At 43.8% G+C, this 25,048-nt stretch overlaps 1 protein-coding gene and 2 non-coding genes across 4 annotated transcripts in view; 2 read left to right on the top strand and 1 right to left on the bottom strand.

Annotated features, from left to right (window-relative positions):
* The first annotated feature begins 7 nt into the window (after window positions 1-7).
* Window positions 8-79, top strand: TRNAP-CGG. The gene has a single exon. It is a non-coding gene; the product is annotated as a tRNA-Pro (tRNA).
* A 381-nt stretch (window positions 80-460) lies between these two features.
* On the bottom strand, window positions 461-532 carry TRNAP-AGG. The gene has a single exon. It is a non-coding gene; the product is annotated as a tRNA-Pro (tRNA).
* Window positions 533-1,660: 1,128 nt separating this feature from the next.
* MPZL1 (myelin protein zero like 1) overlaps window positions 1,661-25,048 on the top strand; it is a 34,262-nt gene continuing 10,874 nt past the window's right edge. For both annotated transcript variants that reach the window (XM_015879122.2, XM_015879103.2), the window contains exons 1-4: window positions 1,661-1,816; window positions 15,679-15,839; window positions 17,394-17,607; window positions 23,905-24,037. In XM_015879122.2, the coding sequence (XP_015734608.1) occupies window positions 1,684-1,816; window positions 15,679-15,839; window positions 17,394-17,607; window positions 23,905-24,037 (641 nt within the window). In that variant the 5' untranslated portion in view covers window positions 1,661-1,683. The remainder of the gene's footprint in view (window positions 1,817-15,678; window positions 15,840-17,393; window positions 17,608-23,904; window positions 24,038-25,048) is intronic.

The raw sequence follows: 25,048 nt of genomic DNA, 5'->3' as shown, positions 1-25,048 counted from the left end.
AGCGAGCGGCTCGTTGGTCTAGGGGTATGATTCTCGCTTCGGGTGCGAGAGGTCCCGGGTTCAAATCCCGGACGAGCCCTCGGTGAATGGAGGGGATAATTCCTCCTGTTTTTGCCACCGTGCGGCGCTTCGCAGTGTTTTTGTTCTATTGAGCGCACCGCGAGCGGAGCGAGGTTGCGGGGCTCAAAGGGGTGCGGACGGGGCAGCGCCGGCGGGGAGGGGAGGCACTGAGGTACGAAGAGGCGCTGCGGGGCGAACCATGGGGGGAGAAAAGGGCAGGAGGAAAAGGGATTCATTTTCCTTGCGACTTGCTTACGTTAATCCTGCTCTTAGAACGCAGCAGCGCGTAGCTTGTCCCGCTGCTTTGCGCGATGCGCGCAGCCTGTGCAGCAGCCGTCAAATGAGCGGCTGAGGGACGGCAAGGAGACGAAGATACAAAGAAAGAAAGGAAAAAAAAAATGGGCTCGTCCGGGATTTGAACCCGGGACCTCTCGCACCCTAAGCGAGAATCATACCCCTAGACCAACGAGCCGCCATGAAGGAAAACTTTCTGCCGTTGCACACGAAGCGCTGACCGAAGGCGCCCCGACTGCGCGGCTCGACCTGTGGCAGTGTCCGCTGGCTGGAGGCTGCTGGGGGCGGTGCCAAGTCTTCTGAAAGCAACATAAAACACTAATCCAGCCCTCGTGGCCTGAACAAGGTTTATGGTAAGCAGACCTGGCGCACTTCCATGTGCCGACCAGCATGGCTTCACCTGGCCATGGCAGGCTGTGTAGGTCGCTCTGGAAGTAATGCCTCCTAATTTCCATGGAAACTATGACAAATATAAAGAACACAATAGCACTCGTTAATAGAGCAAATTCTCAGCTACGAAACACTACTTCTCAACACAGCCACTGCCATTAGCTATGCATATATGCCAGTAACGAACAAGAGCCTGCATGCCGTGCTTGTAAAAATCTGCTCCAGCAAAAATGACCCACTGTTCCACAGCTGTTATGCTGCCATTGTTGCGAGGAAAACGCTGCCCACGCAGCCCATCACACGGCAACAGCGTGTATCGGGATATCGGTGGGCAGCTGCAGCAGGAAGGTGCCACCCGGGCACAGCGCAGAGCAGAAGCCCCTCGCCTGTGTTTTAGGCCGGCTAATCGTGACGTGTGCGGTGAGCAATAGTCTTGTGATCCGGGCTGGAGCGTGCGCAACTTCATTACAAAACACAACTGGAATTTTCAGGTTCGAGGCACAACGCGGTGATCCCGCCGGCAGCCAGGAGGGCCGCGGGAGCAGCCCGTGCTGCCGTCACACTGAGCGATGCTGGTGCAGCCCGGCTCCTCTGACGGGCTTTGGGCGCTGAGCTGCCCGCATACGATGGGCACGGACCGGAGAACTCCTCACACACCGACCCCCGACACCCGACTGCGGCCTCGCCCTCGCGGCACCGCCCGGCGGGGTGGGGAGAGCAGATCACGTGTCCCGATCGGGAGGCGGGACGGCACTTTTCCATTCGGGATTGGGCGCTGATGTTTGATGGATCGGCATGTTGGCCAATTGCTGACAGGCAATGGGGCGAGGACGAGCTGGCCGCGGGAGGTGTGTGTGAGTGACAGCTCCGCGACCCAATCCCGGCCGGGGAAGAGGGCCGCGAGGCGCGAGGGGGCGGGACGGCGGCCGGGGGCGGACAATGGGGGCGCGGGGAGGTGGCAGCAGGAAAATGGCAGCGGCCGGAGGCACCGCGATGCGCTCGGCGGCTGTGGGAGCCGCGCGGCTGCCGCTGTCGGCCTGTCTGCTGGCCGCCGCCGCTTCGTTGGCTGCCGGTGAGTGAGGGGCGGCCGCCGTTTGTCCCCCACGGGGCTGCACGCGTGGCCCGGGCGGGTCTGGGGGTTGGCGGGGGAGCTGTCCTCGGAGGCGAGGTGAGGAGATGGAGCCGGCGGCGGCTGTAGGTGCCGATCCGCCGTCCTTAATGCTGGAGAGCGGGGCGGCTCGGCACCGTGGCTCGGCCGATTCCCCGCCGCCTTGGGCAGGGAGCGGAGGGTGGCGGGGAGCAGGGCCGGCCGCGCCCGTCGGGAAGGCCCCGGGGCGGGCACCGCGCCGCCCTGCAGCGGGGTAGGGGCGATCCCGCTCCTTAAACGCCTCTCCTGCTTGTCCGTGCTGGGCTGCTAACGTGGAGGGCCGTCCTGAGGGCTCCGTGCCGTTCGGCTGTTCCACAGCCGGCCGAGGAAACCGCTGGGCTTAAAATCCACCTCCTCTGGCTTAGGTGCTGTTTCTCAGACTGGTGACGTGTGTTTTCTGCACCAATGCAGGAATTTGTTCCTCTTCCTTCCAGATCAAAAGCAAAACGTCCAGTTTAACATTCAAGTACGTTGTGTTCTTGTAAAAGGCAGTCACTGCTTTGCAGATGTACCTAGAGCATCTTGGAGCATCACTGTGCTGCTCCCATAGGAGCCAGGTCTGCCAGGGCCCAGCAGTGTGGCGTGTGGTAACCATGATACGTGTCAACCACTCTGGTTCGTGTCTTTGATTGCACGGTCATGGGACAGCAGACCTCTTTGTTGAGAGAGGACACAGTGGAGTGGGAGGGGGGGAACAGCTGGGAAGCTGGAGTTGTAGGAAACGACTTAGAAAGCACCTTTTGTGTTTGGTCAATAGTGAAATATTTGGGTGGAGCAGTAATGACATCAGCCAAAAGCAAGTGTTTGTGACTCCTGTAAATGGAGAGTAGGTACGCAGCTAATATTGGAGTGCTAGTAATGGCAGGGATGAAGCTTAACTTTGCTGTGGCATCTATACTGATGCAATAAATTGTTTTGGGTTTGCCATTTAATTTTGAAATGAAAACAAGCAACCTTCCCAGCAGCTCTGTGCGTGTATAGAAGGGAGGCACCAGTGTTTGTGTGCCACCTGAAAGCGGCCTTGCTTGGTAATGCTTGCTTAGTGCTTGAAACTGTGCAAAGGAAGTTAGTGGCAGTTTCTAAAGAAGCCTGTTCTATTCATATCTGGAAACTTCTGGGGAAAAAAGAACAAAAAACCTGCAAGTCTGAGGATCTGTGCCCAGTGGTGAGGAACTTCCTTCCAGATGCCATTGTTCTTTGGCTTTTGCTAAGCTAAACTTCTGCATTTTGCAGTAAGTGTAAGTAGGGATTGCTAAGGCTTGCTGTGTGCCTTCAGAGGTGGTGTAATACTTGGAACAAAGCTGAATATATAGCTTAGAGTAAAAGTTAGTTCTTTGAAAATAAATGTGGAGACGAGAGAAAGAAGGGCACGTACTTCCCCTGACCACAACAAAAGGTAGAACTGCAGTAATGCTATAGGAAGCTCGGAGAAAGAGATTGCTGCAGTGCATGAAATATGTAACCAAATGTGGTATCTTAAAGGCAAGCAAAGCTGCAAGATACTCTTTCAAAGGAAGGCTTCCCTAGGGTGGGTAATGCAAGGTTACAATTTAAAGGAAAAATAGATACTAAAATTGCTATTTTGTCTGCATTGGACAGTGATTCTGTGCCTACTCTGTATGTTCAGTATAACTATTGAATGTTTCTTGTTTCAAATCAGAAATTACTCCCATGTTGGCTTCTCCTTCGCACACTTATACCACACATGGTCCATCCTTGTTTTCTTTAGAAATACTTTGTATTTTTTCCCTTTCTGAAGTGTGGAGTTGACACAAGGTTTATGTCCTACATGGGGGTAAGAGCTATGTTGCGAGCTGTTCTATCCACTTGCATCTCCAAGATAACTAGCTGATTGGTACTGAGCAGATGACCTTCTCCAGGCTTTAAGGGTGTAAGCTGTCGTGTAGCAGTCTGCCTTTCAGTTCCCATGTGTTGCTTCACTTCCTGCAGTTTAGCAAGGTTTTTTTCCTTCCTTCTTCCTTGTACCGAGTTTTCATCTAATGAGAAATCGAGAAGTGAGATGCCAGCAAGCAAGTGGAAGGGAAGAAGTAATTTTCTGTTCTGTGTTTTTGCCACTTGGTCACCCAGATGTGATGTGTGGCTGGGGAGCGGGCTGCACAGTTAGCTGCTGTGGTTTGTGGCTCTTCTCCCTCTTGATATGCTTGGTGACCAATAACCTGCAGCGAGACAGACATGTTACTAAGTGGGATGTGTTGTACAGGCTGAGCTTAACATCGTGGCCTGTTCTGTGAGGCCAAGCACATCATTGTTGCTTCGTGGCTAAATCCAGACAAAAGCGTTAGGCTTATTTTCTTGTGTACAGCTGCACGTGTGTGTTGGAGTTTGTCCTATTTGTTTATGCTCAGTCATCTGAAAACTTGGTTGCTTCCTTTTCTTGTAAAAACGAAGGATCGTTCCCAAATGTTTTGTGGTTCTGTGGACGTTTGTGGCATGAGCAGTTAATCTCTTGTATGGTGAGTGAGCCTTGAGCAGCTAGCCAAGGCATCAGGGAAACAGATTACCTTGGAATCCTGAATTTGTAAGCTGTGTAAGTAATGAGTTAAAGTGAGATTGCATCTGTAACACAAGGGTGGTGCCTCATTACTTCAGAAAGTCCTGAAGAATGTCTAGACGTTACTGGGAAGAGTGTAAGGATTTCTACCATTCTTTCTCATGCTGGCAAAGTCTGATTTTTTTGCTCCATCTCGCTGCTCTTGGTACCCACTCACACATGTGCACACATGCACATACACACTGGTCAATGTAACAAGCAGAGGAGTACTGGGATATTAAATACTTCTGGCGTCTATTATTGCTTTGAGTTACCTGCATCTTTCAGTTGCTTCTTGAAATGTTTCATGAGGATAACAATGCAAGTCAGGGTTGCAGTGCTCTCTTCATGTTTGTGCCAGGTTTAGTCAGGGTTGTTATGTTCACCCAGTCAGAAGCAGTTAGTTCTTTCAAACAGAGCCCACTGATACTGTAGGTAGGAAGATTTCCTTACCTGAAGCACTTGGTTTCTGCAAGGGGAAGAGGTGCTAAGGTGGGTAAACTCTTTGCTAGCTAGGTTGAAGGTGGGGCTACTGCTCAGGTTACCTTTCTTGTAGAAGCAGTAAGTTTTTGAAGGAGCTGAAAATACAGCTTAGTGTTTTGGGGATAGAATGTGGCTTGTAAGATGCCTAGGTTTCCCTTGACCCCAGTCTCCCAGTCCTTTATGTCCGTGTAATGATATGTACAACCTTTTCACCTGCTGTCTGAATTGTAGTGGATTAAGGAACATGTTAATCAGCTATTGCACTGTGTGTCAGGGCCTTGTCTTATCCTGGCTGGAAACAGTATGCTGTGTGTGCCCTGTGTACTGTACAGGGTACCATCTGTCTTGGTTTTCAGTCAGGTTCACATTGAAAGACTATAGAATGCTTGCTCAAGATATTCCTGGAATAACTCAAAAAGCGCAGGAAGATCTGAGTGTGGAAACTTTCTACATTCTTAGAGTGTTGGCTGTTATCTTTTCTTTTCTCTTTTTCCCTTTTGAACTTCGCTTATCTTTATTAGCAGGCTGGTCTAGATTAGAATTACACTGCCTGTAGTGACTAGCGCAATAGAAAGGATACTGAATTCTTGTGTAAGCGAAAGCTGTGACAGGAGAGGACGAGAAGGTCTGAAGTGATAGGGAATTCAAATTGCAGTGATTTATGCTTATCTTAGAACAACAGCCATTTAGCAGAGCAAGTATTTACTTGGTATGGCGTTTCACAGTATGCTCTACCCATACCTATATGCACTTTGATGTCCAGTCAACACTTTGATGTACTGTCAACATCAGTATTGTTTTCTGAACTAGCTGAATGATTAGGTTACTCTGCAGTCAGGCTCTCTCCCAATTCCAGTGATTCCCTCCCACCTCCATCACTTTAAAGTGATCAGATCAGTCTGCAAGTTGTCTTAAAAAAGCCTGTTTTATAAATGATTACATCAAGTCACATGCATGTTGTTCTCTTTTACTGCTGTGTCTTTCAGCTTCTGCATTTTTGTCATTATTGTTGGGTTAGCCCTTTCCAGTTAGTGCCGCTCTACCTTTTGCCTTGAAATGCACGAGGAAAGCAAGAAAGCTGGTTGTCATATGAATTTCTCCTTTGGATCTGGCAAAAGAAGATGCTTTGCAGTACGTTTGCTGGTGCTTAATACATGTTATGCTAAGTAGGGTTAAGGAAGCTTGCTGGGTATACTTGAGGTGGGCCAAATCAGGGCAGGTGTGCTTCATTTAGGTGAAATAGACAGTGTAGGAGACCATCCTCAGTTGTCTGTTTGCCATCAGTTACAATTTTTGCTAACTTGTTTTTGTAAGGTCTTGAAGTGAAATATGGTGAACAAGGCTTTCTCGGTAATAAATTCTATAAAGCTGTATGTGCAGCAGGACTTCCAAGATCTAATTGGTTGATTCAGCTTGGAATTTTCCATTTGCTTTGCTCTTCTAGTGTGGAAGGTGAAGAGGCGGTGGCTGTGTTGTGATTCTGCATACCCTAAAGCTTGACAAAGCCGGCACAGACACAGGTGAAAGTGCTGCCTTAATTGGAAGGGTTGTCTCTAGAAGTGCTTTGGAGTAAAATGAGAAAGTGCTATAGGCAGAGAGAGAAGAAAAGCCATCAACGCTTCCAGAAAGAGAAGCCTTCCATAGGCAAGCTGTCTGAAGCAGCTGCTAGTCACTTCTTCCTAATCTTGCACAGTCATTGTTGTGCAAACATGGTGACCTCTGAACTGGGTTAGGGTGTTGGTCTGGTTTGAAAGAAAACAATAGGAGAAACGCTCTTTTGAACATGAGCTAGTTCCTGGTCAGATTCATCATTTAATGCCATAAGTGGGCATGGGATCTATTTAAATTGGCACAGTCACCAAGAAACTCTTGTGAAGCAACAATTACTTGAAAATAATGTAGCGTGGGTTTTTTTCTATTGGCTTTGTAGTCACACTGACACAGGTTATAAGTAATTATTAGCTTGCTGAATTTGCTACCAAGTTTGGTTAGCAGGTAGTGAAAGATTAGGGTGAACAAGCATCGGTGGAAGTGCTAAGGGATAGAGTCTGCAAAGAGCTTTAAGTTCGCTCAAGCCATTGAAAGCAAGTCTTTAATTGTACCAGAACAGATTGGCCTTGTGGCCCTGTTAGCTGAGTATCCTGCTAGCTGGGGGGATAATCAGTTGGATGGCTTAGTTTCTGTGCTGCTGGTGCTAGATTTTTCTCAGAGTTTCAGCAGTTCACACCATGGTTGTGTTCTAATTTCTTGATACCACCTGAATACCATTTCATTTCAACTTGTACCAGTACCTAGAGCTGACCTAGAACGGAGGCAGTTGTTCCAGCCAGTGACATATACCTTTGCAGTCTGTGCTTTGAATTCTTTTTGTTTCCAGCTTCTGATCCTTAATACTCTAATTTCTTTAGTAGACATAGTGACAGTTTTAGGGGATTGCTGTAATAATTCTAGGAAATGCTTGTGATGATGGGATCCTTTCTTCAATATCTCTGTCATATGTTGAGCATATGTACTCAGTTTCTCTCAGTTCTATAGTTAAACAAACATAAGGATGTTCTTTTATGTGGAAGACCTCTGTGTTTTAAGGAGACTCTTTTAAGGTATATTGTTTATCTTGTTCTCTGTTGCTTTTCTTTAATCTCAGTTCCTATTTCCATGAATCTTTCCCTGTGCCCAGGGATAATCTGCTGCATTTGCTAGCAGCTGTGTTAGTATTACGCGACTAGAGGTAAAGTAGCCGTTATCAGCTGTTCCAGATACCCTTTTGCACTTTAAGCAAGTTTATTTGTCTCCTTGGATCTTTAATTGTTTCAGTTTGACTTGGTCAACAAGAACTGTTTACTTGAACTTGAACTCTTGTAAACTGAATTGGTAACGGAAGGAAAACCACTTAACGGTTGGAAAATGCCTGAGCTGCTGATTGGTGTCCCTGTCTCTGGCATAGGCAGGGAAGTATATTGCCTTGTGATCCATGGGGAGACGTTACTAGAATAGGGCTAGATGTTATCACCTCCTATGCTAAATACGCATCTGCCCAAACCTGAGGTGTGACTGGTTGTGTAAGTGTGGAACACGAAGCAGCTCAACAGTAATACTTGGTTGTGGAACTCTGGGCCTTTGTGAGCATCTACGTTCTTATGCTTTCCAGGTTGATGGAGCGATAGAGCAGATAAGTGACTTCCACAGGATAGGGCCAGAAATCTGTGGCCTTGCTTGCAAGAGAGCTCAGGCACCCTCTGCTGTTTCTTATGCTTGTCTGTAGTTTCTCATTAAAAGCATAGTCTGGGGATGTAAATCTAGCATGAGTTCTTCTGTTGCCCTGTGCCAGAATAATGAACAGCTCTGCATAATGTGAAGGAAACTACCTGAAAAACCGAGCTTGTAGAAGCTGGTACCGAAGTGACTGTAAGACTTGTCTATAAGTTCTGTCAAATAGGTACGCAGAGATATGCAGGGCTAAGTGACAGTGTTATTGACAGCTTTGACAGTGTTATCCAGCCTGCTTAAGGCTTTCAGTGAAACCTTATTTCATCCTCTTAAGGAGATAAAATGCAGTGGTTTTTCACTTTTTCTCTTATCTCTGAGTCAGGAAGAGCTCAACTGACTGTGCAGAGAGGCCAACAGAAAGCAAATGTGTTAGCAGCTGTTCTTCTGGGCTTACATCTGCTTGGGGGATGATCATTTATTCCTAGCAGCAAGTCGGTGGTAGGTGTTCATGGGCGAGGTGTCAGCAGCATTTCTGCTGCTCAGAGCTGGTAGGGTGCTGCAGGGCTGGCTGTGCTACCAAAGGCAGGAAGCTCTTTCTTCAGGGGAGTGAAGTATTTGGTGAGATAGGAAACCTGAGGAGCTGCTGCAGCAGTGAAATGCTTTTCTGGCGATGGATGATTTGGAGTAGAACTCGATCATTCTCCCTTCCTTTGGGGCAGCAGAACTTAGTTTTTGTTGCTTTGAAACTTAGGAGTGGTTGATATGATTCTTGTCATTCTTTCTGTAGCTGATTTTGCTTTGTGTTCCGTATGAATATATTAGGTATTCAGTTAAGATTTGGGCTAGGGGCTACCATGCTGCTGTGTGAGGTGAGGCCTGGCCCAGCAGCCAACATGGCAATGCTTTGGGTGCAGCTTGGGGAAGAGAGGGCAAACACCACCCAGCAGGCAGGGGACAGGGGAGCAGTGGGGGAAACTGCCCTGCAGGCATCCAGGGAAGAGAAGGCAGAGAAGGTGCCACAGACCCTGGCGCAGAAAGTTTGGAAGAAAATATGATGGAACTGGTATTTCCCTACACCCTGTGAAGGAGACCATGGAGGAGGAAATATCCACGCTGTGGCCCAGAAGAGGAGCGTGTGCGGAAGCAGCTTCTGAAGAATCACAGCGCATGGGAAAGACCTGCACTTTTGTTGGAGGAAAAGTGTGAGAAGAGTGGCAGAGAGGAGCCATTATGGGTTGATTGTAACCTTATATCTGCTACAGACTGCCTGGGGAGGGAGAATTACAATTTAATGCAAATTAAAGTAACTTTCCCCAGGTCAAATGTGTTTTGCCTGTGATAGTAAGGGGTGATTACCTTGTCTTTATGTCCGCCCATGAGCTTTTTCAGTGGAGTTTCAGAGGAATGATTTGGGCTTGTCTGCTCCGAGCTGTGGAGACCATCAAAGACAGGAGTCCTCCACCACACATTTTATCAAAAATGAGGTAATGGTGGCTTGTGGAGAAGTAGGTGCCTGTAATTGTAGTAGGGAAGTATAACTTTGTGCTGCCTTTCTAAAATGTCTTATTGGGAGCTGGCTGCTGTTGTTTCTTGCTGGTTGTATGTGAAGACATTTTGGTATGAGAAATAACTAAATGTCATGAAACTGTAGTTTAAGAGAGTTGTCAACAGTGGGCTACGTTTCACAGTGATGTTGTTTCTTAATGAAAACACTCTTTAGCAAGTGAATATCGTTTTTGTGACCCATGATCTCCTAATCACTGGAAAATCTCACATCCTCTTTTCCTCCTGGAAAATGACAGCTGCTAGGGAAGCAATTGTAAACATACAGATATGTTGACTTACTGTGGTTTTGTCAAGACCTTTAAATGTGAGCTGTTGAATCTGTTGTGTTAATGCATCTCTTTCTGTTTTCCTGATGCATGGGCCTGTTGTCAACTTGTTTCCTGTTACAGATTGCTTGAACTTTTTAAAATCCTTTCATCAGACTTTTTGGTTATTTCCTGATCTTTCATCCATAAGAAACTTAATTTATAATTGATACAAGTGAGTGTGTTACTAGACATCTTTAAACTAAATGAAGCAATTTGTTTGTATTAATTAGTAAACTGGTAAGTAGTCATTTCAGGAGGAAGACAACGTAGTTTGGAAACCGTAGCATCTGTCGGTGGTCTGATGAAAGTTTCCACTTCGACTGTGTTAGTACTTGTGGAATAAGATGCCTATGATTACAAGCTTTAGTTTGTGTTCTAATTCTGTTGGCACTCCTAGTGATCGAGCTGAGTTGGATGCAGGGGAATCAAGTTTATTTTGGTGTGTTCATAGCCTTAATTAACATAACTTTTTCATTGGGTTGGTGAGCTCAGTGCAGACTGGCCTCTAAAAGACTTCCATTGCTTTAATTAGTATCAACTGTGTCAAGAAAATTAGTATCAAAGTGTCAAGAAGAGCTTTCCTTGTGAAGTGCTACCAGGCTCCATTTTCAGGTTCTGCCTAGCACAGTGGGTGCCCAATATATTTGTGTACAGAACTGTAGAAGAAAGCCAAATCTTGTCCTAATGTTGTGGTGTTTTTTTGTTTTTTTCATTAACCACCATGAAAAAAGTGTGAGCAATCAGGATACAAAGCAAAAGGGGAAACAACAAGGACAACAACAAAACCAAGCAGCTTAAGTGAACATTTATCTCTAAGCACTGCCAGCTTAGGCACTGTTGGGTTTATGCGAGTACTCTTGCCAAATATTTTGGAGGTGTTTTAAGAGAGCCCAAAGGAAGTGAAATAAGCTCGCACTGTTTGAGCAGATCCTCTGAAGTGTTAGGGACGTTGGCTAGCAGATGGAATAAAAATACAGTTTTGAATGAGTACTATTGGACAAGGGGATGTATCCAGACTTTGACCTGTTAGATAGTCAGACGTGTAGTGCCTCTTGTACAGATGAATAAAGTTCCCATCATGTGTGACTTAGTCTCAGCAGACCTGCACAAAGATCCCCCTGAGGGAATGCCTGCAGGGAGATCATCCTCTGTGTGTTGTAGAGAGTGTTTAGCCACCTTCTCCAGCAGCTTTTCCATTGCGGTGTACCCCATTTGGAAGGTATCGGTAAAGCTCAATTAGCAGTGTCATGCTGCAATCTTTTACGTTACTTTGATGAATATTGTATGCTTGATGGCTCTTAGTCTCACTGGAAGTTGAGTAGTTAACCATAATTTGTTTAACTAACTAGATGCAAACTCTTGTGGTTAAGAATATTTGTCTGCTATCTGTTCTCAACGACTTCATCTTCATATACTTCACTGCTGGTAAGTGTAAAGGATTCCTTCACGTGGGTGGTTTCAGAGCAACGTATCACTCCACTCATAAGAATATCAGTGCTGACATATGCATGCCAGGGGTTTGTGTTCTGAATCAGGGCTGAACCAGCTGAAAACATGCAATTCTTTCCCTAGTTTTGTACATCCTGGCAAACATGCTGTGGTCTTATTAAAAAGGAACTGAGAAGCTCTAAGTCTTTGGATTTGCTTTAGCTGCTGTAGAGCTGCACCTTCAGAGTTCAGAAGGTCTTGTTCATTCACAGCAAGTGAAACAATACTTAGTAAAATTGGTTAGGTGGAGATGCTGTATAACAGTGTCATGCTTGTTGTGATGTGTGTATGGCAAGTTCTGCATCTTCTGTCATCAATTAATGGAAGAAAATGGTGATCTTGCATATGTGATATCTTCCTAATGCTACCCTTGGAGCAACTAGTATTCAGTTCCCAGTAATTATATTAGTGCTTGTCTTCAGTGTTCAGTAGAACAAAACAGCATTTGGGGTGTTTTGCTTGGTGATGTGACTCTCCAGCTGTCCTTGCCATGTACTGACTGATTCATGTCTGCCAGATGCCGTGCTTCTATTTTACCTATGGCATAGCTTTTTCTTTTTTTACTTTCCCCCCCTCTTCTTCCAGTCTTTTATTTTACAGCGAGGTAATTTAGTCACTAGATAGAGGCTGTGCCTTAGGCATTCTTGTTGCCTGGCCATCAGCCGGTTGGTTCTAAGGGTAGTGTCTGGGGGACATGAGCAACGATTGCTCCTTACAGTAACCTCAGCTCATGTTCAAAGCACTGTAGATCAGTAGTGACATCCTCCTGTGATAGTTGAGTGTTCAGCTCTTTTAAGCTCTGATAAACAGTAAACCTATCCATTCTGTGCAGAAGAAGCCAGTCAGTTCATTTTTGTCCTTCTGGGGATTCAGTGGTCACAGGCAAAAGCTGCCCACAAGTTAGCTAATGCAGATGTTGTTGATCCTACCCTAAATAAGAACTGCTAGGAAATAGGCCATGACACACTTCCTGTGAGAAGCAGATGGTTAATATTTTTGTACAAATGTAAAGGGGGAAAGATGTAGATAAGCTTGCAACTGAAGTAGCTTTTAGAAAAGAATCGCCGTATCTATTGACAAAAGCCCAGAAGTGCTCCTCAAATCCAGAGCAAAATGTGTCTTGTTCTTTGTTATTGTACAGAGTGGAGTTCTTGGACTACTGTCAGCCGTGCAGGTGGCTGGAAGCTCTGAAAGACTTGGGAAGTTTCAGCTATATCCTCTAACTGAGGAAAAGTGAAAAAACACTGTTCAGGTTGAGTCAGAGGTATGTGGCACTGGTCCATGGTGATAAATGCAGTGGTGGAAGGCTTTGGGGGAAGAAATGAGCTGTGCTTTAGCTCCATGTAGTGTGAACTGACAACATTGACAAAGATGTTGGACCGAGACTATTCTTTGAAGAGAAGAAGACAGACCCTGAGCAGAGAAGGTCTAAGTAGTCAGTGCAGTGGTGGCAGTCGAACGTGTTCTGCAGTAAGAGCCAGAGGCAAGCTACTAAGGGAAGAGATATGAAAATAGAGAGCCGTGGTGGAAGATGAAGATCCAGTTTGGGAACAATAAGAAAGGATAGGATGGAAGAATGGAGGAAGAGCCTCTTAGGTTCTGTTTCAGGAATAGAAGAGTTGCCTGGGGAAAAAAAAGATGAAAATGGAGCACTGGTCCCAAGGCTCCCAGGGAAAGAGCCATTGGACTTTGGATTTGAAGTATTTTCACTGGAGTGGGTTGTCTGAGAGTTTAATTTTTGAGAGTTGATGTAATTGGAGTAAAACAACTCCAGCAACACTAGGGAGAAGAAAATAAATGATGGAAGAGGAGGTGCGTTTGGAGGATTGGTGAGAAAAAATTAAAGTACGTTTCTGTTGAGAAGAACTAAAGCAATTGAAGGTTAGATGATGTGTTCAGATGGAAATACCAGGACTTAAGGCATTTGGAAAAAAAATGGTAGGATAAATGAGGTTTGGTGGAAAAAGAGCAAATAATGCATGTTTATCATTGCCCTACTTGGCTTGTGGACCTTCCATTCCTCAGCAGACAGCAGAGGGGATGGGAAAAAAAAGTTGTGGTGCATGCTGGATGAGCAAATGATGAGTGACATTTTTATTTATTCACTTCTGGGCACCTCAGTACAGAAAGGATGTTGAGGTGCTGAAGCAGGCCCAAAGAAGGGCAACAAGGCTTGTGAAAGGCTTGGAGAATATGCCCTGCAAGGAGACACTGAGGGAACTGGGGCTGTTTAGTCTGGGAAAAGGAGGCTGAGAGGAAACTTTATTGCTTTCTTCCAGTATCTGAAAGGTGCTTACAGTGAGAGCGGGGTTGGTCTCTTCTCACTGGTGACAGGATGAGGGGAAATGGCCTCAAGTTGCACCAGGGGAGGTTTAGGTTGGATGTTAGGAAACACTTCCTTACAGAAAGGGTTGTTAAGCACTGGAATAGGCTCCCCAGGGAGGTGGTTGAGTCACAGTCCCTGGATGTGTTTAAAAACCATTTGGATGTGGTGCTCAGGGACATGATTTAGCAGAAGGTTGTTAGAGTTAGGGTACTATGGCTAGGTTGTGGTTGGACTTGATGATCTTTAAGGTCTTTTCCAACCTGAGTGATTCTATGATTCTGATGCTGGGGGAAGGGAGAGAATGAGCAAAGAAAGTTGTAAAGTTGAGACAGAAGTAGAAAGTGAAAACTAAATTGTATGTAAAATGCTTGTACAAGTTATTACATAGCTCCTGTCTTTCTGAATGTAGGAAGAACTGGATTTCTTTACTACATTTCTCTCACGTGTTGTTACTAAGTTAGAACAGGCACTTCTTTAAAAGCTGGTCTGTGCTTCCCACTCCCTGTTTGTGGCAAGGAGTTCTCTGTACCACGTACAAGCAGACAATGTCTGAGCAGACTATTTGTCCTACTGCATAAATACTGAGGGCATCTTGCTTGTTTTACTCTTGAAAAGAAGACTTGTTCTGTGGCTTGGACTCAAAACAATGGATTATTATTTTTTTCTTCTCCACTCCATTAGCTGGAAAAAATACATAAAGCACAGCAGCTCTGAGTTCATTTAATTGAATTGCTAGAAGCCTTTGTATGTTCCAAACAAATGTTTGGTAATTATTTTACAAAAGAATATTTTTTGGCTCACAGAATATGTGCAAGAGAAAAAGAAGCTCTGATACAAGCTCTTGATGAAATTTCCCCTCCCTTAGGGGGCTGTTTCTCTTTCACTCATTTGAAATGAGAGCAATGGTGACAGGGTAGTCAGAAGAATCAGGGATAACCTGATGGGACTGAAGAGAGTGAATCTGAGGAGTGAACAGCATGGCCTTTTGATGGCAAAGTAAATGAATGATGGCTTCTTCTGTTTTTGGTTACTGTAATTAAACTGGCATGCTTAGTTCTTCCACCCTCACAGTGCTTACATGCTCATTCCAAGTCCTCTGGGCACGTGCTGTGCCTTACCCTTGTTTGCCACGCCAGTTGAGTGAGAGACAGCAGTTCCTTATAAATCCTTGCACATTCTGATTGCTTGGTTTACCCAGCTGGGCAGGGTGTTTTCATCTCTTTCATTGTTCAGTCATTTTACAGGTTGAATGACCACTTCCAGAGCCTGCATATGGTCTGCCATGCAGGGCCAGCTGCCATTACCTGCTGTGCTTGTGGCCCTGTGCTGCAGTCAGTCCAGGTAGCATAGCTGGGAGCCAGAGAAGTTTATTGCTCTGCTTGGTGAAGGTGAGCTTTTGTTCCACCTACAGCTGAGAGAAGCTGAAGAGATAGGAAACAAGATGTGAGCTGGGGAGGAAACTGACTTAACAGTTGGGATCAAGGTATTAGTTCCTCCAGTGGGTCTTATTTATTAGTCTCTTCTGATAGCCAGTAAGGGAAGAGAGCAAGCACATCCTTTGCACTATACAAATGATTTCCATAAACTCTTGTGGAGGAAACATCTGTGGATGGAAAACATCCTGTAAAGGATAATACACGGAAAGAGTAGTGAACTGACCTGCTCTTTACTTGCTTGTGTTGTAAGTATTATGTACTGTCTGTGCACACACTTGCTTCCAGGGTTGTTGCTGTTTCTTTGCAGTTTTCCCCTAAAAAGCAATGTGATACGAACAGTTAGCACTGCAACTTCCTGACTCTCAAAACAGCACTTATACCTCTTGTTTTACTTCTTTCTTCTCTTCACCTTTTCTATACAGTCAAAGTATCGGCAGTAGAAGTCACCACACCAGAGGAGATGCTTGTGGAGAATGAAACGGACGTAAAGCTTCCATGCACATTTACATCTTCAGTGGTCATCAGCAGTGCAGCATCTGTTTCTTGGAGTTTTCAACCAGAGGGAGCAGCAACTCGTATCTCAGTAAGGAATGGCTGCAGGGAACCTAGCAGGGGTGGGAGGCTGTGAAACTATGCAGAGATCTCCTATTTGATTTTAAAGGCAGTAAATATGGATTGGAGCCTTCTTCCACGTGTCTTGTCTCCATCACTCTGATTTCAGCATGACTTCATTTTGTCGTTTAAGAGCTGCTTAAGAGTATTGCAACATGGTAGATCTTGGCAAAGGCATGTAGCAGCTCTAAAATGTACTAATAGTTTTGCAGTCAGAAGAGCAGTATGTTTAAGTGGTAGCTGTGTAGAGGAAGTAGATGAGCATCTGGGAACCTTAGAAATTCTGCATCCTCTTGTACTTGGAAATGAACTGTAAAAGTGCTCATGTAATCTGAATTACCACTATTGCAGTGTTATGTATTGTACATGTTGCTTATTTTTTGCGTTTGTACTGCTTAATTTACCTTTAAAAGGGTTTGTAATATCAGTCTCCCTAATTTCAGAATGGACAACCTTCAGATCAAGGTAGGAACAGATAAAGAGATGGGAGATGGCTTGGATGGAAAGAGGATTGGCTTGTAACCTGTTTCTTCTGTGGAACAGGAACTCCTTTACAAAGAGGGCTGTAGAAAGAGGAAGTTGGAATATAGTCCTACTTTTCTTTAACCATGCTCCAGAAGCTGAAGAGAACTCAGATTGAGTTTTAGTTGAGCTGAAATTGTTTCGCCCTCTTTCAGAATGTTAAATAAAGAATGAATGTGCTCCTGTAATACAGCCTTGATCACTCTCTAAGGTTATGCCCAGTGCTTAAACATCCCATATGTCTGAAAGCAGACCTCTGTCCTGTAGAGCTCTTCTGCTGCTGTAAATTGTGAATTTGGATGGGTATAATGAGGAAAGAGGTGCAGTTTCTCCTTAAGGGATCTTTTGTTCAGCTTTAAGGACTTAGTCACCTAAAAATCAGGCAACAGCTATATTTAATCACCTTAAAGGTTTCTGGAGCACAACTAGATGCACTCTGAATTGCTAGTGAAGTATTTTGGGAAATGGAGGGGAGGAAGGTGTTGTCTGTTAATTAAGCTATGCTGTGGTTGTGAGTCACACGCAACAACACACAAGATAGGAAACTTGGTATCCTTTTCCTGCTAGGCTAACCAAGGTTTCCTCTGCCTGAAAGACAGATGGCTGTGATCCAGAATGGTTCTGTCCTTTAATTACCCCCAGTTTACTGTTTATTTTATTGTTTATGTTTACAGTTTATTTTTCTCATTTCATCAGCTGTTTGTCTGCCAAATCCTATGTCCTCAAAAATGAGAGAAAAGAAAAACAACAGAAAACCAAACGTTGCAGTCTATTCTGATAGTTTACTTGAGGTATAAGCCATAGCATTTGTTATGTGATTAAGATGCAACAATCCAAATTAATGTAGTGAGGCAGGAGGCAAGACAAAAGAAAAGAAAAATCTGTAATACTAGCTGAGTATTACATAATGAAATCTAGGATAATGCTGTAATAGCAAGAGAAGTATAGTGTCTTCATAAAATCTAATTGAATTGTTCTTATATCCTCTTTTCTTTTACTACAGTTTTTCTATTACTATAATGGAAAGCCGTACACTGGAAAGGACATACCATTTAAAGACAGGGTCACTTGGGCTGGAGATCTTAACAAGAAAGATGCTTCTATCAGTATATCAAACATGCAGTTCCAGGACAATGGCACTTATATTTGTGATGTCAAGAACCCACCTGATATTGTTGTCAAACCAGGAGAAATCCGGCTTAGAGTTGTGGAGAAAGGTATTAATCCTCTGTGATTTTGTTTCATTAATATATTTTTTCCTCTTCTGTATCTGTTTCACTTTTCCTGGGGATGGGGTAGTGGGCTGGAGAGAAGAACCATCTTTTTAATTCCCTCCTTCCAAGTCCTAATACTTGAACTGGTAGTCTGTCAACTGTTTTTAAAAAAGCAACACCCTTAATGTCATGCACTTTTTTTTTTTTTCTCTCTTATTTCCATTAATTCGTAAACTTTTAACACATATTAGCAGAAGCTGATGGAAACCTTGAGGAAAATCCATCTTCTCATTTCAGAGTCCCATGAATATTGTTTTCTGTATAATGTTACATCAGTCTTTAGGGTGACATGAAATCTGGGAAGCAAGGAGAGAAAGTGACAAAATCTTGGTTTTGGAACCCATGCAGTATGTGTACTAAAGAACGTGGGGATAGGGAGTGGGATGTAGAGCATCTACTGATAGACAATGAGATGCTACTGTCTTCCATGCAAAGATGTTTGTGTAGGTTGTGCACTTAATCTCTTTCACACAGATATTCTTTTATTATCCATACTGTGTCCAACAAACTGTGAGCGCTGGCTACTTTCAGTCATTTAAAGCTTCTGATTATTATTCAGTGACAATTATCGCAGTTTGAGAGTACTTAGATTCCATATGTCAATTTGGTTCTTTATTTCCCCTGGCCACCCAAAGCATATGGTTGTTCTAGGTAAGCTGGGGGTCAGCCAAGCTATGACAGCTCCTGCAAAGAAACAGTTCTCACAGTGGTCAGATTTCCAAATTTATATTTAAGAAGAACGAATGTTGAATTCATAAGTGGCAGTGCTGATACAGTTACTCCACTAGATCTTAATATGTTAGAGGAGATAATCTTATGTATTCCCTAGTTAGAATGATTCCGCTGCTATAAAAAGTATATTTACTCTATATACTGTAGGCAAGATCTACATCCATCTCTTTTAAAGAGTAGCTTGAGTTGGATGGGACCTTTGGAGCTCACTTAATGCTTTATATTTCTTAGAAGTTTGAAATGTACAGTCAGTTTATTTTCTTGTACTGATGGTCTATGAAGAAGCAGTAATGCAATGACTGGTTTGTCAAAGACATGCTGTCTTGGCAAAGCCTATTCATTTGTTTAATTTGAGTTAAAATCTGAAGACACTTCAGTACATTAATTCAGCTGATGTTTCTTGTCAGACTTGCATGCTGGCTTCAATGAGATAAGAACGCAATAAAAAATGAATCGCGTATTGGAAAAATGAAGCCTGAGGATCATCTATGGACAATCAAATGGAGTTTAGTATGCATGGATGAGTCTGCGTTTCATAGAATCATAGAATATCCCAAGTTGAGAGGAACCCACACGGATCATCAACTCCAACTCCTGATTCCACAGTGGACCACCTAAAAATCGGACCTTATATCTGGCAGTGTTGTCCAGACGCTTCTTGAAGTCTGTCAAGCTCGGTGCCATGACCACTGCCCTGGAGAACCTGTTCCAGTACCTGATTACCCTCTCAGTGAAGAACCTTACCCTAATATCTGACTTGACCCTCCCCTGACACAGCTCCATGCCATTCCCTTGGTCCCTGTCGCTGTCTCACAGAGCGGAGCTCAGCGCTGCCCCTCCGCTCCCTGTGAGGAGCTGCAGCTGCCATGGGACCTCCCCTCAGCTCCTCTGCTCTGTGCTGAACCAACCAGGGGACCACAGCTGCTCCTTGTGTGTCTTGCACTCCAAACCTTTCACCATCTTTGTTACTCTCTTTTGGACACTAATCGTTTTAATCTCCCTTTTTGTATTGTGGTGCCCAAAACAGCAGTGCTCAAGTTGAGGCCATAATGCTTTGTATCACATGAAGCAGGCTGCAACAATTCAGATTTTTTTTTTTTTTGAACACCCTCAACACCTTGTAAACAGATTTTCAAACTGTAGGCCAATAGTTGTAGCTATAATCCTATTTGGCTTTCTGACTGTACGTGAAAGTACTACTTATGTAATAGGTTGTAGCACATCTAGACCTGAGCTCATCTCTGCTTTTGTACTTTTTTTTTTTTTCCTTTGTATAAATGTACTTGTTCTGAATCATTTATCTGGTGTTGTAAATTATTCAAAGGCACAGTTGTGGTTTAACCTGAGTAAGCAGTTTAGCACTACACAGCTGCTTGGTTCCCTCCTCCCCCCCGTGGTGGGGAAGGGGAAGGGAAATTAGGAGGGAAAAAGGTAGAAAATTTGTGGTTTGGGATTAAGACAGTTTCATAAGGAAGGAGGAAAGAAAAATAAAAGGGGGGAGGGGAACAACAACCTGCAACTAAACAAACTCAACCAAAGCACAGTGCAGTTGTTCACCACCAGCTGACCAATGCTTAGCAATGCTTAGCCAGTTCTTGAGCACTAGCAGTTCCCCTAGCCAATTTCCGGTTTTGTTTTTGACAATAACATTATATGATACAGAATATTTTTATCTGGTTTTGTTCTCTCCCAAATTCTAATGCACCCCCAGTTTCCCCCCAGTAGGACAGTGAGAGAAACTGTTACAAAACCCATGAGTTTGTGTAAGTACTGCTCAGCAGCAACTGAAACATCACTGTGTTATCAGTACTATTTTCATTACAAATGTAAAGCATTGCACCATATCAGCTAATATGAAGAAAGAGCAGTATCCACTCTTTATTCTATGCTATTAATGTTATGCTTGGGTACTGTGCTTTCCAATGCATCCCCCGACAGATATTGTACTTGCACAGTAAGGCAAGAAAGCCCCATGCAGGCATGGAGGTCTGCATATTAGCAGCTAAACAGCTCTAGCATCTATTTGGTCTCCACGATCTAATAAAATCTGTCATCATCTCAAAGGATTTAACTCAGCTAAGCAGCAACAAAGCACCACACAGCTTCTTGCTTGCTTTTCCTTGTCCAGTGGATGGAGAAAGAGAATTGGGAATCATGAGGGTGAAAGTTAGAAAGACAGCTTAATAAGAAAGCAAAGCAACATTAACAGCAGCAGCTAAAAAAACACAACCCCACAAGTGACACATCACACAATTGCTGAGCACCAGCCAACTGCTGCCCGGTCAGTCCATAAGCAATGACAGCACACCCAGTTTTATTGTTGAGTATGGCATCGTGTGGTACAGAATATTCCTTTGATCCATTTGGGTCAGCTGCTCTATAAATGTTGTACACAGTCATGCATTCCTCACAAATTTAAATGATCTTAGACCATAGGTGCTTGGCTGGTCTTATGTTTTGGTTTAGTCATCTGACATATTGCTGTTGTTGGCTTAGCTGCTCAAAATTGCCAAGCAAACTCAGGTGATTTTCATTTCAGTGCCTCCACAGCATTTGCTCATCCAACTACATTGGAAGGATACTGTTGGTGAGGAGAGAAGGAAGGCTGTTGTTATATTAGCGTATGTGAATCTGGGAAGCACTGCTATTCAAAGCCTAAACTATATGAATTGGTAGGCAATTCCAAGTCTGCTACTTCTGGTTGTCTCCTGCCTGTAATAGGAAGCTACTTAAAACAGTGCTCAATACAAATTGTGTCACCTGGAGGCAGTCCGTCTTTGGTTTGAACTCTCATGAGAGGAAAACTAGAATGAGAGTTCAAATCTTGAAAGCTAAGATTACATACTTAGGTATGTTGCTGGGACTATCTTTTACAATGAACTCATTGACTGCTTTATGAGGAATTCACGTAAGTGCAGTACTGAAGAACATCAGAAAAGAAAGGGTAGGAGCCATAATTCTCCAAGTGAGCTATGTGGTCATAAAATTGTGTAAGCTTTTCTGTAGTCTGTAGGGCTGTGTTCTGAGAGGCAGTAAAACCTCTAGTTTCATGTGCAAACAGTTACACTCTTTCAGTTTTCTGTCTTTAATCCAAATCCAACCAACAGAAAACCTCATCTGAATTGAAGAAGCAGCAAATCTGTCAGGTTAGATGTTGTCATGTTTTTTGATACCACGTTTTTAGCAGATAACAACACTATAGCTTTAGATTGCTACTTTCTTGTTCCAAAAGCTGCTTGTTTGTTTTTCCCTTGACTATGTGACAAGAGGTCTGCTAACAGAAGCACGTCTCTTTTGATACTTCTGCAAAAAAATTTCCCCCTGGAAAGGGGAAGAAAAACAAAAACTATGTACTCCTACTTCTTAACTGCCTCAAAATGAATCTGTTCATCTTAGCATGAGGCTCAAATGCAATCTGTTTTCTGTTTCTGGAAAGCATTATTTGTCAGATTCTTCTCCTTCATAGCAGACAGATTTTTGGGTTACCAGACAATTCATAAAAGAAAGGATGTATTCCTCTGGGTTGTGGCATTTATGTCTTCGTCTTTAATTTCTTTCTAAGACGTTGCTACAAACTGGTATCAAACACTGGAGAAAGCTAGGAAAGCTGCCGACATGATATTCAGTCAGATGGGGGTGTGTAGCAATTGGACAGGTCAGTACAACAAGAAAGGTATTATGACAAATGGACTTGCACCATAGAGAGGTGCTGTAACTGAAGGGAAGAAGATTGCTCACCCATGTCAGAAGATTCTGGGTTTGCAGGGGAAAACTTCTCCAAGAAGAGATCTTTTCCTAGTGGCAGTCAGCCTTTAGATGAGGTCTAGGAGAGGTGCAGCCAGGCTCCACCCCTTCTGGTCACACAGCTGAATTGCTTTCACCTGTGCTCCCAATGCTGACCCAGTCCTTTCCCCAGGTGCTCGCTCCATCAATGGTTCAGGCCATGACTCAACAGTTCCCATGCAGGGTATCATCAGTAAAATGACTAGAGATCATGTAGCCCTTTTCTTGGAAGTCATTAAAGTCAAAACGAACAATAGCATATGTTGTGTGATGCCCTTGCATCATCAGGGTACTGTATTGTGCTATTCCCTTCTGTACAGGTGTGTCAAAATGGGATTGATCTACATACTGCAAACTTGTTGGGAATGCTTTGTATAAGCATGATATGTGGTCCTCACTGGAACAAATCCAGCAAGAAGGGACTGGCCCACCTTTTGTATGGATTGTTTAGCCTGCAAGAAAGACAAAAGACTCAAGGAGATCTTACCCATGATTATAAGTGTCTCATGAGAGAGAGTATCTAAAGAAGACTGAGCCAAGATCTTTAGTGGTGCCCAGTGACAGGAGAAACAACAATGAATGCAATTTCCAACACAATAAATTCTATCTCAACATAGGAAAACACATTTTTCTGTAAACATGGTTGCGCACTGAAATGGATTGACAGAGAGTTTGTGAAGCCTCCATCCTTGGTGATAGTGAAAACCCAACAGGACAGAGTACAGAGAAGGCTGCATAAGCTGACCCTTCTTGGACAGGGGGGTAGCCTAGATGATCCTGAGACATCTGTTCCAACCTCAGTGATACTGAGCAAGTGTCTGAGAAGGATTTTCTATGTAATGTTTCGTACCTGTTACGTCTTATGCCAATTTACTGGTATTTAGTACAGGTAGCTAGCATAGCATGGATTCTCAAAAGAAAGCTTCCAGTCAAAGATGTTCGTTGCATTAAACAAGATGAGAGGGAGAATGTTGTTTGCAAATGAAAAAAGATATAATGGTGCTTTGTGTATTCTTTCTCTTGTAAATCTTCTATACTTATTCTCTGATTGGCTTTTATTTCTGTCTGCTCTTTCTTGGCCTCCCCTTCCCCCAAATTGTACTGGGGAAAACGTGAGTAAAGCAATACTGTGTTCCTGTAAGCATACTGCTAGTAACTTTCAATGAACCTGACTTAAGAAGGGGAAGAATGACTCTATAAATGTGTACAGAGATGTATTTGAGACACCAGAAGCATGTATATATGCTCTTAGAGTGATGGTGGGTAGTAATTGGGCTGTCTGCTGCATGCTACCCAGAGAACACCCAGCATTCAGCACTCTTAGTTGATTAGTGAGCGATGTGCAAAGTGCTTTCAAGTATGCCTGCCTTTTCCTGTTGACCTTACTGGGAGTTACCAGATGAACATAACTTTTTTTTCTCAAGTACAAAGTAAGATAGGATTATTGTCATTATCACTTGTGTTCCTTCACATGTAAAAAATTCTTGGTATAAAGTCTCTTCTGAAGGATGGTAACTTAAAGAATGCTCTTGGTGTCTGATGTGTTCATACATTATTCTGCTAGCTGCCTGCTATTGCTACCATTTAGGTCGCATGTTTTAATTCCTGGGTATGACATTAGTGCTTCTGCTGTAAAAGAATCCAAGGTCAAGAACATGTGTCATTTGCACTTCTGTTATTCAGGGAATGCAGAAGAGTTGAATGTTTTCTCCCTTCTCTCCCCAGACAGCCTGCCTGCGTTCCCCATTGCCATGGTGGCAGGGATAGTCATCGGTACGGTTGCAGGTCTCACACTGCTCATCTCTATTGTCGTGTGTCTTGTTATGAGAAAGAACAACTCTAAAAAACGTTACTCTGGGTAAGAGATCTCCCTCCTCACCTCTGAATGATGTGAGGAACAGCAGTAGGATCAGAGGGAGGGCTTAGAGGGGGGGTAGGAGTTGGGTCAGCCAGGTCTTGGCAACCATGGCTAGAGGTAGGGTAAGGCCATGTGTTAGATTGATCATCTGTCTATAATGTTTATCTTTATTGCTGTGCTTGAAAAGACCTACTGACCATGAGTTACACTTGAAAATCACTAAATGTTACCGTTGATCCCCTGCCACAAGCCTTTATGCCCTGTGAACACTTAATTGGAGATCCCTTAGCTGTTTTGTTCCCCTTCCCTTCCATAGCCCCTCATCCCTCTACCCTCCCCTATCCCAAAGGAAAAGTGCCACACATGCAATTTTAAGAAACAATCTCTTGAGACTGAGACTGAATGTTTCAGTTTCCAGTGTTTGACTCCTGAGCCTGAAGTTCACTTGCCAAAATTACATTAATCACCACTCTAGTAAGTAAGGAAAGAGTAGCCACTTCAAATCCATTCTCATTCACTGTTTCTAGTTGACTGTTGCCAACCCTGAAAAGTTTTTTTGTGTGTGTTAGAATATCTCCAAAATAAAGCACAGATCTTTTGAGGTGGGGATGAGAGAGCAACACCTGATAAAAGTAGATTTGAGTCCTGTGGTGATGAAGCTTGGTGGTGGTGGGGGGAAACCTTTTCTCCTTTCTCCTCTCTAACTAGCTGGTTATTTCTCTAAGAAAGGATGAAAGTTACTTCTTTAATTTTAGAAGTGAAATCACATTTAATAATTTTTTTTTGTTCTTTCCCCAACGAATATCCCTGCTTTCTGCAGGTTCTTTTGGTTGCTTGTAGGGTGGAAGAAAACAGCTCAAAAAATAAACTCATGGAGATTTCTAAATTGAGCTTTACCTTGTCCTTCTCTCCGTTGGAGAGCTTAGAGAAAGTGAGTTGGCTTTTCCCATTGGTAAAGCTGAGTGCAGTGAAGGCAGTGGTATGTGCTCAAAATTGTGCGGAAAGTCTGCT

Source organism: Coturnix japonica, chromosome 1, assembly GCF_001577835.2.
Source record: "Coturnix japonica isolate 7356 chromosome 1, Coturnix japonica 2.1, whole genome shotgun sequence".
Lineage (NCBI taxonomy): Eukaryota > Metazoa > Chordata > Aves > Galliformes > Phasianidae > Coturnix > Coturnix japonica.
The sequence above is the reverse complement of the archived record's forward strand: the minus strand, read 5'-3'. Positions and strand labels throughout refer to the sequence as shown.